Source organism: Castanea sativa, chromosome 4, assembly GCF_040712315.1.
Source record: "Castanea sativa cultivar Marrone di Chiusa Pesio chromosome 4, ASM4071231v1".
In the NCBI taxonomy this organism is placed as follows: Eukaryota; Viridiplantae; Streptophyta; class Magnoliopsida; order Fagales; family Fagaceae; genus Castanea; species Castanea sativa.
The window spans coordinates 31,612,118-31,629,667 of record NC_134016.1 but is presented as its reverse complement, the minus strand read 5'-3'; the positions used below and the strand labels follow the sequence as shown (position 1 = coordinate 31,629,667).

The window sequence follows — 17,550 nt, the reverse complement described above, 5'->3', positions numbered from 1 at the left end:
AAATATTTTTTCCCAAACTTAGCCTAGTTGTTTATGAATAGCTCATTCATTCATAGCAAAAAGAATATTGGCAAGAATTTGAGAATTACAATAATTTGATTTCAACAAAAATAAGATTAATGCTACATCCAAAACATTTTGAAAATAATTTAACAACAAATCTTATGTGGTAAGTTGTTATTGATTCTAATTAGGGCTTAATACTGACATTACTTTTTTACCCACTAATAACAGCTTATCACATAAGATTTTTGAAAATAATATGGACATAGCATTACTTCAAAAATCTGCCCCCAAACATAATTCTTAACCCCTTATCCAACAAAAAAGGCTTAAAAACAACAACCAAATTTGCCCAAAATAACATAAAAAATAATCCAAACAACAAGTGAACAAATTATTCAACAAAAAAACCTATTAAAAAAATTTCTTTAATCATTCAAATTTGTAACTCGTTCAACTTATTATATAAAAATAATTTCTAATTTCATTTATCCTTAAAAAACTGTATCAATAGAAATACTGTGCTTGTGAGTTCTCCTTGGTGGTACTAGTAGTTATGCTCTCTTTGGCTTTGCAATCACAATAATTTTGCTCTCCTTACAATTTGTCTCGCAATTCTAGCAAATACTATCATCTATTTCTCTTTCTATCTGTCTACAATTTTCTCTTCTTTATTATCATTTTAAACATCTCTCATTTTACTATTCACGTTTTAGCATTTTTAGTTTTCACTTTACCTCTTTTTAGATTTTGAATAGTTTAAAATTTTTAGTGACCACACTAAAATAATTCCTAGAACTACCACAGCATGGTAATCTTACATTTTGGAGAATCTTTTTAGATTTCTAATCAAACTAAATATGGACATACTTACACTTGTGGGCACTAAGTTTTTAGGCATCATAATCCTAAGAACCTGGGCGTGGAAGACATTAGATTTTTCAAACCAAATGCTCCAACTACAACAAAAAAATTAAAAGTTTACGGAATTTGACTCTCAATTAAAAAAATAATAAATAAAGAAATATCATCACATATGAAATAAAACTGTAAACACTATGTTACAATATTTTATGAGAGTTTTCTTTGCTTTCATTTTACAATATTAGTATTGAATTATACTAGATTAGATTTAGTTAAATTTATTAAATTCATATAAATAAATTGTGTATGCTATTTGATAATTCTTTATTATTTTTTTAATAATTCAATAGTTAGAGGTGGAATGATATGAATCCCAAATATACCAGTTGAAAACAAGGAAGTCAATACCGTACCGGAGGCTGTACCGGTTTGGCCACCGGTACGATATATTTCGGATACCGGTCAATACCGGTATACCGTTTCGGGTTTACCGCTATTTTATATATATATATATATATATATATATATATTATATACACACACAAAAATCTCTAGAACCATGTTTATAAGCATATAATATTTCCCTTATATTATAGTAAATATAAAAGTTTATCATAAAACATTACTCAATTCAGAACAAATTATTTATAGTTTTAGACTTTAGTATCAATTAAAAGGAAAAAAAAAAAAACACACAATATAAAAAATAGAAAATTTAGTTGTTCATTGCATACTAAGAAAACAAATAATACTAATAAGTTAATATAAATAAGTTACCATTATACTCTTACAAAAATTCAAAAATTACAAAACTAAAAAAAAAAAAAAGTTTTTTTTTTTTGTACCGGCCGGTACGCCCGGTACCGGCCGGTATTGCCCGAAATTGGCCGGTACGGCCGGTACGCGACCGGTACGGCCGGTATTTTTTCCGGTACAAAATAGAAGTGTACCGGTACCGGTGCACTGGCCGGTACGGTATGTACCGGCCGGTACGGCCGGTACCGGTACGGTATCGACCACCCTGGTTGAAAATATTAAGAAGTGTCAATCGATTGAAGGATTTTTTTTGCTGAATTAAAAAATAACTTAAATAAAAGTAAACTATAACTTGAATTGATAAACTTTATTAATGTAAGTGAAGCATACATCTAGGCCATAAAACCCTTTAAAGATATGGAGGAGATCAGTTTCTTCCACCCAAACTGTTTCCTCACACAAAGTGGTAGCAAATATCCATAGTGCTTGATGTGTTCTTTCATCTCTAACAGATACAAAAGTGGAAACAACACAATTGAATAAACATAAAAACACACCTTAATAATAATAATAATAAAATCTTTAAATGGGGATAAAAAGGAAAACAAGATAAAAAATAGCTTGATGTGGTTGGAATTGGAGATGGAGCGGCCCTTTGAGACGGTCAAAACCAAAGATGGGGGAGCGGGTGGTACAACTATGCAACAAGAAGTTAGAGAGAGAGAGATAGGTACAGTTTTGTGTACTAAATTCAACATTTTTTTCTTCATTATAAGTATGATTATAATAAATTTATTAAAAAAAAAACATTGATACAAAGTAATTTCTTTCCATTTTTTATCAAAAGACTGGTGCATTAATAATTTAATATTACTAAAAAAATTACTCTAATTACCTAGTGACGAGGGGGGAAAAGAGTTACATATACAAGAAAAAGAAATGAAGAAAATTCTTATATTATTACAACATTTTAAAAAAGTTTAACAAAAAAAAAAAAAAACATTGTTAAAAAAAACATTTTTACAAAGAACATTGAAAATTATAAATGGGGTTTACTTTCTCAAATTTCCACTTTGAGAAAGTGGAAATTTCCATGAGCTTGTAAATCAAAAATAAAATTTCAATGAGCTTGAATGCTTGATGGGTTTTTTTTTTTTTTTTTTTCCAACGAATTTCCAAGTCATGTCGTCATGGATAAACCTCATAATTTGTTTATGTTTGTCAGGAGTTGTATTTTGGTCTTTGCAATTGTAAGAATAAATTAAATGAAATAAAAACAGGATAGAAAGAATAAATTAAGTGAAGAAAAAAAGACAGGATATAAAAAGTGGTTATGCTTTTATTTATATACTTCTAGATACAATAAAATTTCAATATATTATGTCTACTTCATGATGATTGCTAATTATTACAGTATTATGCTAAGACATTAATCAGTTTATGATATAAGTAGATTTTAAATCTCAAATCTTTTATTTGACAACAGGAAACTTTACCAAATGAGCTAACAAGAATCCACAAAAAATAATGAGTTTGATGTAAAGATATGTGAATAATGTTTTAGTTAAAGTAGAAAATGTTGGCTAGAATTGAACCAAAAGTTTATTAAAAGTTGATTCGGTACAATGTTTTATAATGCTAGTGTCATGCACTTTGTTATAATTTTTTTACATGGCAAACCGTAAGTGGTTGAGAAAAAAATGATGAGTCTTTGCGATAGTGTCATACAGTCAATCAAATTCTGTCACATAAGATAGTTGTGACAATGTGAGTGTGAAACTACGTCGGTAAAACAATGTAACTTAGGGGGGAAGGGAAATGACTTTTAGGTCAAACTAGCCTCTGAGCACACGCATAAACGAGTGCTCAGAGGCTAGTATAAAATTATATTGTTAGGTTGGATTAAAATTGATTAGTAGCTGATTTTAAGTGTAAATGTGTAATATATAATTTTTAATGTCTATCACACCATCAGATTTAATTTTAACAAAGCTAGAAATAGGATTAAGGCTCAGTTGAAAAAAGAAAAGAAAATTTAAACAGTATTAATTTCTTAAAACACCAAGAATACCATTTGAGAAGTCCACCTATTTTCTAAGTTTAATATAAAGTGATGTAATTTTTTTTGATGCATCTATTTTTTTTTTTTTTTGAACCCAAGCCCAAAAGATTAATGAATGAAAATTATTCCTTTTGAATTGCGAACTTTGTAATGACAGAAGAAGATATACCGGTCATAAAGTGTCACAATTATCATTTTTTTTTAAATGAGCATTATCAATTTTTTGTTTTAAAAAATCCTAAAAGGTGGCCACTTAGTGCTAAAAGGTAGCTAGTTATTACACATCCACAACCATAAAAAAATTTCAAATGCTAAAGACTCTCAAGTTGTAAACACATAAATTTTTTTTATTCAATTTTTTAAATGTATTTATGTAATTATATTTAATCCAAACAGATAGGCACTTAGTACACATCCATAATTAAATTTTTGTATGCTTAAAAAAACTATAAAAAAAAGAAGGGCTATCAACGTTACACAAATTAATAAATATAGGCATACATAAGTAGGATATTTACAAAAAAAATGATCTTTAACAACTACTTGATAGATTGACTACCACTTTGCTCACCCGAATTCATCCAATGTGCCTGCTATGCAATTTAACAAAATTATTTAAAAAAATACAAAACAATAGAGAGCAAGGCTTAAATGTAAGAAAAACAAAAAACAAAAATAATAGGAGGAAGATTGAGCACTACTTAGAACACATACACTAAATAATGAGTCAAACCCAAGAACCACAGAAAAAAAAAAGAAAAAAAAAGACAAATGAAAATATATCATTCATACTCTTTAAAAAATACTGATTAATTAGAGAAATATTAAATACCCATCAATCTGACCAAAGAAAAGAAAAGAAAAGAAAAGAAACGAAAAGATAAGATAAGATAATGATATGGAAAGAATAATGATAACAAAGTGTGGTCCTATTTTGTAGGCAGTATTTTATGTGGGAGTTAAATTTTTTTTTCCCTTTCAGACTCTAAATCACGATAAAATAATAAAGTTTTTGTTTTTTTTTTTTCTTTCTAAACTCTAAGTCAGCATTCAACTAAATTTGTTTAAAAAAAAAATCAATTTGAGTTTTAAAAAACTAATTTGAGTTCAAATAGAACAATGCTACAAATATCAATTTGAGGTTTATAAAACCAATTTAAGTTCAAAATTCAAATACAACTTATATATGAAAACGTGAATATAAAAAAACCACGTGCATGTGATGAGATCTCATATTTGAAAACGTGGAAAAATAAGTTCACAAAATAGAACTCAAAATTTTAAAGCATTAATGATTCACAACAAGCAAAATAAGTTTCAGATAAGTTCCAGTTCCACAAACAATGCCACAAATAAACTGTGAGGTGGGATGGGAAAGTTTTGGTAAAATCCCAAGTGGCATGACTTTAATCCACTTACCTTCAGGTTAAGGTATCTGAAGTTGAGCATCACTTTTTCTTTGATAAGAAACAAAGCCATCATTTTTGGAGATAAAACAATCCTTTTTTGATACAAAGTAAGCAACAATTATCCTAGAATTTTAGATAGAGAACCTTATATATATGATTTTATTCCCAAAATCTACCTCATAAATTTAATTTTCTCATTGGTAAACCAACCCATGGAAAAGAAAATTAACACAATATCTAAGAAAAGTGAGAATATAATAAACGTGGTTATTAAAAACAAGGAATATAAGAGAACGTGAGACAGACTGAGTTTATTTCTTTTATTTATTATTATTATTTTTTTAAGATAAGATAATGATTTGAAAATGATAATGATAATAAAGTAAGGAAACCAAAAATAAACCAAATATAAGAAAGCAAATACTGAATGACAACTCATAAAAGCAATTGTAATACAAAGAATCCAACTCACATGAGACATTCTAAATAGAGATGATGAAAGATACTTACATTTTTGTCATTGACTACACTTCAAGTCCAAAGTCCAAACAGTCTGTTAGAGTTGGAGGACAAAGCACACGAAAATCTTGAAGATTTACACCCCAATGCATGTTCCTTGAAGTTTAGATATGAAAATCTTGAAGTTAGACACCCTAGTGCACACTCCTTAAAGAAATATGTGAAAGAAATTAAAGATAAGGTTGAAATATAAGGGTTATTTTACACAAATATTTGATTTTTTTTTTCTAGAATATAAGATGTTGTTCATGAATTAGAAAACCAAAATAAAAAAGACCAAAGTACATTGACATACACATACTGTTGAGCAGGAGCAAATAGAAAAAATGATAATAATGGTGAAAAGAAAATTAACATAGAATTGAGAGAATTAGAAAACTGAAGAATAAACAATTTGAGTTTAAAAACCAACGCGAGGGTCCTAGGAGTGTGGTTTTGTTTTGTAGATAGCGTTTTAAATGGAAGTTAAAGAAGCATTTTTATTAAGTTTTGTCCTTACTTAAACGTAGGCTGTAGGTATATTTTGGAAAAAAAAAAAATCTAGTCCAAATAGAAAAAAACTCCTTAAATAGTAATCTATTATAGATAATAAATTTTGATGTTTTCAATAGATGCATTCGGAAAAAAGAAAAGAAAATGGCCACTTTTATTAAAAGGGAATAGTAAAAAAAAAAAAAAAGGGAGAGGGATTGCAGTAAATAGTAAATGAAGAATATTTAGCGAGAAGGGAAAAAAAAAAAAAGAGTAAAATAGTGAGTAAATCCGGAAATGAACGTTTAATTTGAAATTGGGTCGAGACATGGAGCGAGGCTGATGGATTTTAGTTTTAGAGCCAACAGAACGAAAGCTAGCTGGGCCTGGGGCTCAACAAAAAAACACAACCGCATTTAAAAAAAAAAAAACCATAGCTGGCTCGGTTCCTTTGTCCGACACTCACTCAAGTCTAAGTCATAAGTCATGAGTCATGAGTTTTGATTAAAAACGGTGGCGTCAAAGACTCAACTAAGAGCAAGAAGCGTGCGTTTGGTTGAGTGAGTGAGCCGTCTGAGATAAACAAAACAAGAACGAAGGGTAACAAAAAACAGATCTGAAGCTTGTTGGGTTGGGTCTCTCTTTTTGTCTCGCGGCTGAGTCTGGGATAGGCTGAGAGGCTCTGCATAGTCAAAAGACTCAAAGCTCATCTACTTTTCTTTCTCTCTCTCTCTCTCTCTCTCTCTCTCTCTCTATCGGCTAAGATAATTAGATCCGGCTTTGATCTACGTACTAGCGCCGCTGATCCCTTCTTTTTTCAGCTTTCATCTCCCTCCATTTCTTCTCTCTCTCTCTCTTTCTTTCTTTATTTCTTTCTTTCTCAGTTTTCTTTGCCCACTTGGTTATGCTCAGTCTCCAACCACCCAATTCCACCACACACCTCACTTCACCACTTCACGGTCAGTGACCCCCGGTCACCGGATTACCACCCTCAGTTTTTTTTGAGATTGTGTTTCTTTGCAGTGAGGACTTGAATTGAGGAGGACCTTTGGTGGTGCTTCCAATTCGAATGAATTTTGGGGTAAGAGCCTATAAGCTGCTGCTAATCTTTTTTTTGGCTTCCATGATAATAATATATATCATATGTTGTTTGGCTTCCATTTCTTAGTTCTTGATAGTTCCTACTAACTCTGATTGTGAAGCTCACTATTTTCAGTTTCTAATGGCTTCAGTACTTATATGTATGTATGGAAAATTGATAAATATAAATAATGTTCTTAGTTTTATTTATGTCACATGCCTGTGTTTTTTTTTTTTCTTACACCTCTTTCTTTTGTCGTTCATTTTGTAACTTATACAATTGTAATCAAGTTCCCAAGATTTGTTATACAATTTGATTTTTTGGGGAGCATAATCAATTAATTTTTGTAATATATATAGGGATTCTAAAGATTTGATCTTTAATTTTTTTTTTTCCTGAAGAGTGAAGATATGATTTTTTTTTCCTCACAATTGATGTTGGACTTCTAGACAGGAACAGTGAGTGGGAAGGCAGGGAATCAAATGGACTGGTCCGTAACAAATGCATTTAAATCTTTCAAAGGTACTGGAATTAATATATCTTGCTAATGATATTGCTATTTCGTGAATAAATTATACTGCCATTATATTATGCAGACAGCATTGTCTTTCATAATATTTATGCGTAATTTATACTACATAGAAGCCAAATTTCATGTATGACAATATAAGAAATACTTGTCAAACATATTGAGATACTTAAAGCAAGGTAGAGGCTAATTCTTACATCTTAATCAGTGTAGTCAAAGCCAAGCCTGGCAAGGCAAGGCACCACTAAGGCGCCTTTAAAGCCTTGAAGCGAGGCGCCTTTAGCGAGGTTCTCTCACCTTTAGAGCCTAGGCAAGTTCCTTAAACAGGCTTTAAGGCACTCACGTGAGAACCTCAATGAAATTTAGAAAAGAAAGGGAAATTTTGTTATTTGGCAAAACTAGATGGATATATACTATATTCACATTAGTGGATCTCTTTCTCATACTTCCTTCTCTCTCACCTCTCTTTGTTTTTGCATCAATTTAGGATTTTTTTTTTTGATAGATTTGTATTTCAATCATATCAATCTTTAGTATTAATAGTAAATGAAGGTAGGCTTCTTTTGTTCAAAGAAAAAAAACCTCCAACTCTTCATAAGACTTGCATAGAGGAAGTTGTGGGGAGCAAACATTTAGATTAGGCTGTTTTCTTTGACAAGGGAACATATCTTATTACCACACTTGGTCTGTAGTTAAAGCATATCTCATTCTTGATCAGAAATGTATATGAACAAGTCTATGATTATTGCTGGCTTTTTGAGCTTCTTAGTTCTTAACATGTATATGTGTCAGTTTGTTTGAAGTGATGTTTCTTTTATGGTTCTACTGATCTCCAGACGTTCTGGTAGGAGAAGATTCCCTTTTTTTTTTTTAATGATCATTTACTGCAAGCTAATCCTTATTGAGCAGTGGACTTGCCATTTATTTTGTTTGTAATGTGGATATTGGGCTTTTGCACTTAGGAATTTCAATAATGAATAACCTATGAATCTATGATTGTTTTCATTTGTTGGTTCTTGATGTAGATATGGAACCCAAATCTGTGATGGATATGGCACTGCTTCCAAACATTGATCCAATAGATATTGGATTGGGTTCTTCAGAAAAGGGAAATGCAAATGCTGTCACTACAGCTAAACCGAGAAAGAAGACAATGACATCAGTTTATCTCAAGTTTTTTGAGACAGCTCCTGATGGAAAAAGTCGGAGGTGCAAATTTTGTGGACAGAGCTATTCTATTGCAACTGCCACTGGTAATTTTTTGTGCACCTGCTTTCTTGTTGTTTTTGTTCTTGATAATATTAATGTTATTTTGATACCTTTTCTCTCTTATCCCTTGCAATTAGTCTAAGAAATTCAAGGGTTACAATGAACAAAATCCAAATATTTTTATAAGCAATCTACGAAACTATTACAATGTGCTTCATAAGAAGCTCAGCTCTTCTTGTATGAGTGGCTATTAGTTGCACTCGCTCTCAACTTGTTAACTGGATTTGCATCTTCCTCTTTCTTGTTCATTTATCTCTAAGCCAATTAACTTTGACCGGTCATGAGCTTATAAAGAAGTATTTAATAATGGGAAATGGAAAATCCCCCTTCCCCGAACGTTATATAAGCAAGCCTGTTAAAAACAAACCCCCACCCCACCAAACCAAAACCAAAACCAAAAGGGGTGTTATCCAATTTATATTTCTTATATCTGTCTCCGGTTTTGAGCCTATCATGTTGTGGTCAAATTTTGTATCTATCTCATTCATTTTTCCTTTATTGGTGAAGGAAATTTGGGAAGGCACCTGGGTAATCGGCATCCAGGATATGACAAGTCAGGGGATGCTGTCAGCAATTCAACACCACAGCCCATCACCACTGTAATCAAGAAATCTCAACCTCAAGCAAAAGCGTCCCATGTGGATTATGATCATCTAAATTGGTTGCTCATTAAGTGGCTCATCGTAGCTTCTCTCCCTCCTTCAACCTTGGAAGAAAAGTGGTTGGTAAATTCTTATAAGTTTCTGAACCCATCAATACAACTCTGGCCATGTGAGAGGTATAAAGCAGTATTTCGTGAAGTTTTCAAAAGCATGCAGGACGATGTAAGAGCATCTTTGGACCAGGTTTCCTCTAAGGTCTCCATCGCACTTGACTTCTGGACTTCCTACGAACAGATTTGTTATATGAGTGTCACATGTCAGTGGATTGATGAGAACTGGTCTTTCCAAAAATTGCTTCTTGATATCTGTCACATACCTCAACCTTGTGGGGGTGCCGAGATTTATCACTCCCTGGTGAAGGTTCTTAAGATGTACAATATTGAGAATAGAGTCCTCTCCTGCACCCACGATAACAGTCAAACTGCCGTGCATGCCTGCCACACTTTGAAAGAGGACCTTGATGGTCAGAAAGTGGGTCCCTTTTGTTACATTCCCTGTGCTGCTCGTACTTTGAACTTGATCATAGATGACGGATTGAGAACCACAAAACCAGTAATCTCTAAGATCCGGGAGTTTTTACTTGAGTTAAATGCATCTGGAGAGATGACTGAAGATTTTATTAAATTTACTACAGCCTATCAAGAAGGTAGTTGGAAATTTCCACTGGATGCTTCAGCAAGGTGGAGTGGCAATTACCAGATGCTAGATATTGTGTGCAAGGTACTTGCTTGTGTTGTCTAACTCTCCTACTTTATGATAGAGAAATTCACAAATGAAAAATCTATTTGAACTTTTGGCCAAATAGTTATGTTTTTAATTGAATTAATTATAAATTACAATTAAATGTGAGAAAAAAAAAATCCAGATACGATTGATTTTTTTTATTTCCCTCTTAGAGAAAAAGTGAAGAAATTATCAACCTTTTAGAAGAATGTTTTGATTTAAGGAATGAAGCTTTGTCAGCACAACTTGGAGTCTTGGAAGAAACTAGCCAAAAGTCTGAAATCAGGTTATTAAAAGCATCCTCAATGAACTAGCCAAAATTTTAGCTAAAAAACAGCTTTCTATTTAAGCTTTCCACCTTTTCAAATACACTGTCCAACAAAATCTTTGTTCTTTCTCTACTCCATTTAAATCTTCTTCTTTACTATTATATTATTCCTTTTCTCATTTCAGCTGTCCCCTCCCCCCTCTCTCCTCCCTTCACCTCACAAACCCATCTCTCATCTCACACTCTCGGGGATCACACAATGTATGTGGGCTTTTCTTGGCTTTTGAGTGATTTCTTTTATTCTTTTTCCGTTTCTGGAAGGGAGCCTGATGGGAGTTTTAATCTAGTGAGGGTGGTTTGAGTGATCTGGTTCTGTGAGTGATGGTGGAGAGCATCTGGGTTGCTGGTTTGGGAAGATCTGAGAGGTGTGGGGGAGCTTTTGGGTGGGGGGATTGTTGCATGGGTGTTGTTTAGGCCACCGTGTGTGTTTCCCTGTTATTGTTTGACCACTTTGTGGTTGCTGGAATTTTGCTGTATTTTGAGTTGTTGGATGACCGTGTGTGTGTGTATGTGTGTGAGAGAGAGAGAGAGAGAGAGAGAGAGAGAGAGAGAGAGAGAGAGAGAGAGAGAGAGAGAGAGAGAGAGAGAGAGAGAGATGTTGGATTATTAAAAAAAGAAAGAGAAGTTGCTCAGCTATAGTGTCTTGCCTAGTGTGGTGAGTTACTGTTTAGATCGTTGTTGGGGATTAGATAGTCATAGAGCCAAGTAACGATCCCATTGAGGATGCTTTAAAAAGTTCTATTTGGATTTGGGATTTTTTTTTTGGTGTTAAGTAGTTCTATTGGGAGAACAACCAGACCAGTTGCTGTGTTATGAAAACATTCTTTACTATTCCTACATATGTGGCTAATAAATTGGAAAGGTCGCAGTGGAATTTTTTGTTGGAAGGATTGGAGGATGAATTTGAATTACATCTGGCGGAGTGGAATACTGTTTATTCAACAATATATTGGGTTTGGGTGACCATATTGGGCTTATTTAATGAAGCTTTGTTGGGTAAACGGTTATGAAGATATCTGATGGAAGGAAATCATTAATGGAGATTGGTTGTCGGACCAAATAATGGATAAGATTAGGGTCAATGGACAACTAGGGTTGTAAGAAGAACATATAGTTGTAGTCTTGAGAAGCATCCGTTCAGGTTGGGAGAGATTTCTAGGCTATATGAAGCAGGGATACGATCTTGGAATATTTTCTTTTGTATGAGCTATCAATGACCGGAAATTGGAGCTCCTTGAGGTTTTTAAAATTTCGTGCATGGTGTAGTACCAAGATCAACATGTGGAATTATTGGTGATACTTTCTATGCTACTATCCCAAGAAGAGAGGGTCTTGACCATTGGAGCTGGAGGTTGATCAGCAATAGTCAACTTGATGTTCTTATTATGAGGTTTTAAGAGGTTTTGCATTAAAGAGTTGTGTAGTATAGCTCCTACAATGGTTCCATTTTTTGTATGGACAATTATGTGGGGTAAAATTTTGACATGTGCCAATCTTTCGAAGAGAGGAAATTATATTGGTGGATTGATTTGCATATATTAAATGTAAAGGTGAGAATATGGAGCATTTGTTAGTGCATTATGATGTGGCTCAGGAGTTGTGGTCTGTACTTATTTCTATGTTTGGGGCACATTGAGTGACTGATGTGTAAGGCTGTTATGGAGCTCTTCTTTGGATGATGGAATTGGTTTGGAAAACGTGGCAGCTATTTGCTGTGGAATATGGCCCCCTTATGTCTGATGTGGATGCTTTGAAGGGGGAGGAATAATTGCACTTTTAATGGTGCAGAGGTTTCAAATATTGAGCTGAAATCTTTGTCTGTAAGATCTCTGTTTGAGTGGTCTTGTTGCATGGGGGTTAGTTACATGCATTCACTTGTAGATTTTTTAGAATACTCTTTCATTTATACTAGAATTCTTTTCTCTTTACTCTTCTCTAGAAAAGTTTCGTGTATACATGATTTGTTCATAAAATATCTATCTTTATCAGTAAAAGTATTATTTATCAAAATAAAAAAAAGTACTTTAACCACTGCCTTGAAGCTAAAGGATAAACAATTTTTGCATATATTGTATAAGTGAACACTCACAGCTTTTGAAACATGCAGATCCATGACAAGGGTAAAATTCCCCTCTTTATTTATTAATTTATTTGTTTAATGATGCTACTACTACAAAATTTAATTACGTTATATAATTTCCTGATATAATCACTAACAAGACAGCTCTCCAATTCTCTGAATGGTTGTTGAAAAATATAAACAGTGTACTTTAGTACCTCAGCTGTTGGGGACGTAACTCAAATGTTAGAGCACTAGAGCACTTGCTATGCATGCAAGAGGTACAGGATTTGATACCCTGCATCTCCAATATGCCTGATAAATGGTATTTGTATACTAAAAAAAAGTACCTCAGCTGTTGAAGTTTGCCTTACATGCTAGCAGTTGTAGTTCTATCTTGTAGGTGTCATTGGATGTGTAATTTTTCTGACATAGTTGCTATTGATAATAATTGCATAAAATAGCCTGTAGCCTCTATTGTGTTTGTGCGTGTCACATATGCATCGATGTAGTGGCTATTGATGGAGTAGAATTTTACATGACACAGGCTAGTAAGTCTATCGATGCTGTTATCAGGAAGTATGAGGAGAGACTAGGCAATGGGATGCTGCTGAACTCCACAGAGAAGAATGCAGTCAATATTGTGCACCAATATTTAGAACCCTTTTACAAAACCACAACTAACATATGCACAAGCAAGGTTCCTACAATTGGACTGGTTCTCTTCTTTATGGATCACATCTCTGAGACGATTGCTGTCTGCAGAGACTCCCGTCTCAGCCCAGACTGGCTAAAGAATGCGGCCGAAGACATGGCCATAAAGGCTAGAAATTACAATAACCAGGTTTGCAACATATTCACATACATGACAGCAATTCTTGATCCTCGAATCAAAGGAGAGCTAATTTCTGAGAGTCTCAGCTCAGAAAACTATCTCGAGGAAGCCAGAACCCATTTCATGAGATATTACTCTACCAGCCATTTTCCATCCATGACTAGTGGATACAATGCACAAGAGATTGAAGATGGAGGGAGTGTCTCTTTTGCAGAGGAAATTGCTCGAAAGAAACGAAGAGTAAGCTTGAGCACTGCCACTGATGAACTCACTCAGTATCTGTCTGAGCCTCCAGCTCCAATACCAACAGATGTTCTGGAGTGGTGGAAGGTCAATAGTACACGCTACCCCCGACTTTCTGTGATGGCTCGAGATTTCTTGGCTGTGCAGGCGACTTCAGTAGCACCTGAAGAATTGTTTTGCAGCAAAGCTGATGAGATAGATAAGCAAAGATTTTGTATGCCACATGATAGCACACAAGCTCTCCTCTGTATCAGGTCATGGACTCATGGTGGGATCAAGTTAAAGTTAAAGTCGACTGAAATAGACTATGAGAGGTTGATGGAATTGGCAGCTTCCGCTGCAGCAGATCATAGTACTACTGGTTCTGACAAGAAACAAAAATGATGACAGAGACACAGCGTTGCTTATTGATATTGACTAACTATTTCCACAGATTTCTTAGTCATATCTTGAGATGACGACTTGTATATTACCTTTCCCTCTTAGAAAAGGGAAATGGGTGTGCAATTCACCTTTTTTTTTTTTTGATTGTTGTATGTATTAGGTGGACATCATTTGTTGTACAGTTGAACTGAAAAATGCTAACAAGAGAAGGAAACAGACGAATAAGTGTATCTGATTATTTGAACATACCAGTAATGTTATGAAGCAGCTTAGCAAATCTTTATGTTGTGGCTGTCATTTTAACCTGGATGCTTAGTGAATCTGTACGTTTTCAAACTACAAAAAAAAGCAAGATATATGTATTTGAAAACTTGGTAGTTGGTAGAAGACCCTAACTAATCTGTTGGGTGGATGGACAAAGATAGAGGAAGACCAAAAATTACATTAGTAGAATTGTAGAAGTGATAAAAAAGATTGTCAATTAAGAAAATAACAAAGAACATGATTTTAGATAGAATAAAATGGAGAAAGTGAATATTTATGACTGACCCTAATTAATATGTCGAGAATTCATAGTCGACCTTAAAATTTTGGAACTAAGGTTATTATTGTTGTACTTGGTAGTTGGTAGAAGAGGAAAGAGTGACGATGAAGAAATAAAGAAGAAAATACGAGGTAAACAATACTTATTCACAGGGAAGAAATAGAGAGTCAATGATACTTTTTCACAGGTTGGTCTTCATTTTCTTTTTTTTCCTTTTTTTTTCTTTTGTGCTAAGGAGATGGAGGAAAGATGTCTTGTGTGGATACTCTAATAATTTAAATTGAAATCTAATCAACTCTTTTTCCTCCAGCAAAAAAGAAAAATGTGTCAATGCTAGTGTTCATACGCGATAGACTTTTAGCATATATTCTTTTCTTAGATTTGCCTAATGTGGATTTCCAAAATCCAAGATTGCTAAAATAAGAGATCTCATAATCAAAGTTCCTACTTTTAAAATTTTAAGCAGAGGGAAGTCTATCCAAAGCAGGTTCAAAAAGAGAATTTAAGAAAAAGTTGAGGCCCAGATCCTTATAACTCAACGGCATCTCCTTGTCTTTCCTTTCTAACAGACATCTTGGGTTTAAATATCACCACCTCTAATTATCAATGTATCAAAAAAATAAAAATGAAGTTGAGCATCATTATCATAATTATTTAACAATGATAATAAAGTGGAAGTCCAAATAGAAGTTATATTTTCAAATCATTCGCATTTTTTTTTTTTATAAGATGACGAAAATAACTGTTTTAGAATCCAATCAAGAGAACTTGCAAAAGGAAACAAAAGCATAGGAAAAATACCGAGTGGCAATAAAACAAAGGAATCCAACAAATTCCAAAATGCAAAGTGAATTGTACATTCACTGTTAGAAAATGTCAGAATGTTCAAAAAGCCACATAGGAGAACAAAACAAATCAAAAGACAAATGATAACATTCAGGACGAAAGAAGTCAACAAGCACCATAGCTGTCAGACCTAAGGCAGAAGCAAGGATAGCTGCTAAAGAAAGACAAAAGAAACTAGAGACATAAAGAATAAGACTGCTAATAAGGAAAGGAATACGGTAAGGAAGGGAAACTAAGGCAGCTAAGCCACTAGTACGAAGGAGCAAGATCCATAACATCAACTGCTGAAGAATGAGGTTTGAGTTGATGAACAGGAGAAGGCCGCAATACATCTCCATCACCATTCTCCCACGGGGCTGATGAATTAGGTTTGAGGAAAATATATGGGATAATGAAGTCTAAAAAGAGAGAGTAACAAGTTCAATAGATTTATAAGAGCATCCACGCACTAGAATCAATTTTTTAGTCTTTTACCACCACAAAAAATCACTTTATCTATTTTACATTCTTACATGCAGTGGTTTTATTTTAGCTTTTAACACAATAAAATAATATAAATACTACAATAAAATAATATTTCATTCAATCACTAAAATACAACCACAACTACCATCAAAGCCATAGAAATCACTACATAGAGACAGAGAGAAAAAGTAGCGTAAACGCAAAATAAAATGCATAGAAATCACTGCACAGAGACACGGAGAGAGGAAAAGTAGTGTGAACACAAAATAAAATGCAAAAGAAAGAATAAAAAATAAAAAAAGTAGTATGAATGCAAAATAAAAAAAATATTTTTTTACCCTTAAGCTACAATGCACAGCCAAAAATAGTTGTGCATTGTAGATGTGGAGCCAAAAAACTATTGCAGGGTACTTTTTGAGTTTTAGTGGTGCTAAAAATAGCTATATAACTATTTAGCACCACCATTGCTAGTGCTCTAAGAAGTGAATTTCATTTTAGAAGAATACATCGGGTATATTTCTATCTATCTATTATAATAATTCTTCTTAAACTATACTTCATTTTTATATACTTTTTTACATTGTGCTAAATGTTAACAATAAGTTTAAGAGCACAATTTTTGTCACAATTTACTAAATGGTCAGCTATGAGTGGTGATCAATTAATTTTATGGTATATTTAGAACAAAGAAAAATAGAAGGAGAGGTGAGGTGGCTGGAATATTCCTCCATCTAAACACAGGGTTAATAGATTTACCACATTTTCCCCCGCAATACTTATAAATTTACAATCAATCACTTCAAAAAGTTTCAGCAAAAGTTATGTCCTTATACTTATTGTAATGGTAATGGTGAATAAGTGAAATGAAAACACTTAACAACTCACAATCAACCACTTTAGCAAGTTATGGTAAAAATTGTATCATACTTATTGTAATAATGATAAAAAAAAAAAAAAAAAATGCTTCAATACTCCTCTCATTATGAAATAAAGATATCCCCAAAATTTGATTTCATTGTTTTTAAAAGAAAAGAAAACTTGTGTAAAGACCAGTGTGGTTGGGACGTGGGATTTCTTTGAGAAAAATCTAAATTAACTTGGAAGGCAAAAATATTTTCCAAATTAACCCAGGAGGTTTTCTTCTTATATAAAAAAAATTATTAGAAATCTTATTTCCACTCGCACCTGGGAGTACTGTGTAATGGGAGATAAATGAGTGTTTTAAAACGACACATCTAGAGTGTCGAAAATGTCACAAAAAATATTCTCCATATTAAGTCTTAACTTGAGGAAATAAACTTGAAATTTTAGCTAAGAATAGCTAAGAATTTGGCATTGGGTAATGACAATTAACTTTAAAAATATCTTTTTTGGCCAAATCGTCTTCATATGCAAGGTCATTTTCTTTGAGAAACAAAGTTTTCTTCCAAAATAATTTGAAAGAATTTCTTCCAACAAATTACGTGACGATTCATTTTATTTAAATACATAACACGAC

General features: G+C 33.1%; 1 protein-coding gene across 2 annotated transcripts; it reads left to right on the top strand.

The window, feature by feature from the left end:
* Positions 1–6,620: 6,620 nt before the first annotated feature.
* On the top strand, positions 6,621–14,474 carry LOC142631728 (putative AC transposase). 2 transcript variants are annotated; one of them, XM_075806018.1, is made up of 5 exons: positions 6,621–7,165; positions 7,619–7,687; positions 8,720–8,947; positions 9,471–10,345; positions 13,283–14,474. In XM_075806018.1, exons 2-5 carry the CDS (start codon positions 7,648–7,650, stop codon positions 14,195–14,197), a joined length of 2,058 nt encoding a protein of 685 aa, XP_075662133.1. In that variant the 5' UTR covers positions 6,621–7,165; positions 7,619–7,647; the 3' UTR covers positions 14,198–14,474. The 2 variants fall into 2 exon arrangements, with proteins under 2 accessions (XP_075662133.1, XP_075662131.1); XM_075806016.1 differs by having other exon boundaries at positions 6,622–7,165; positions 7,615–7,687.
* The last annotated feature ends 3,076 nt before the right edge of the window (positions 14,475–17,550 follow it).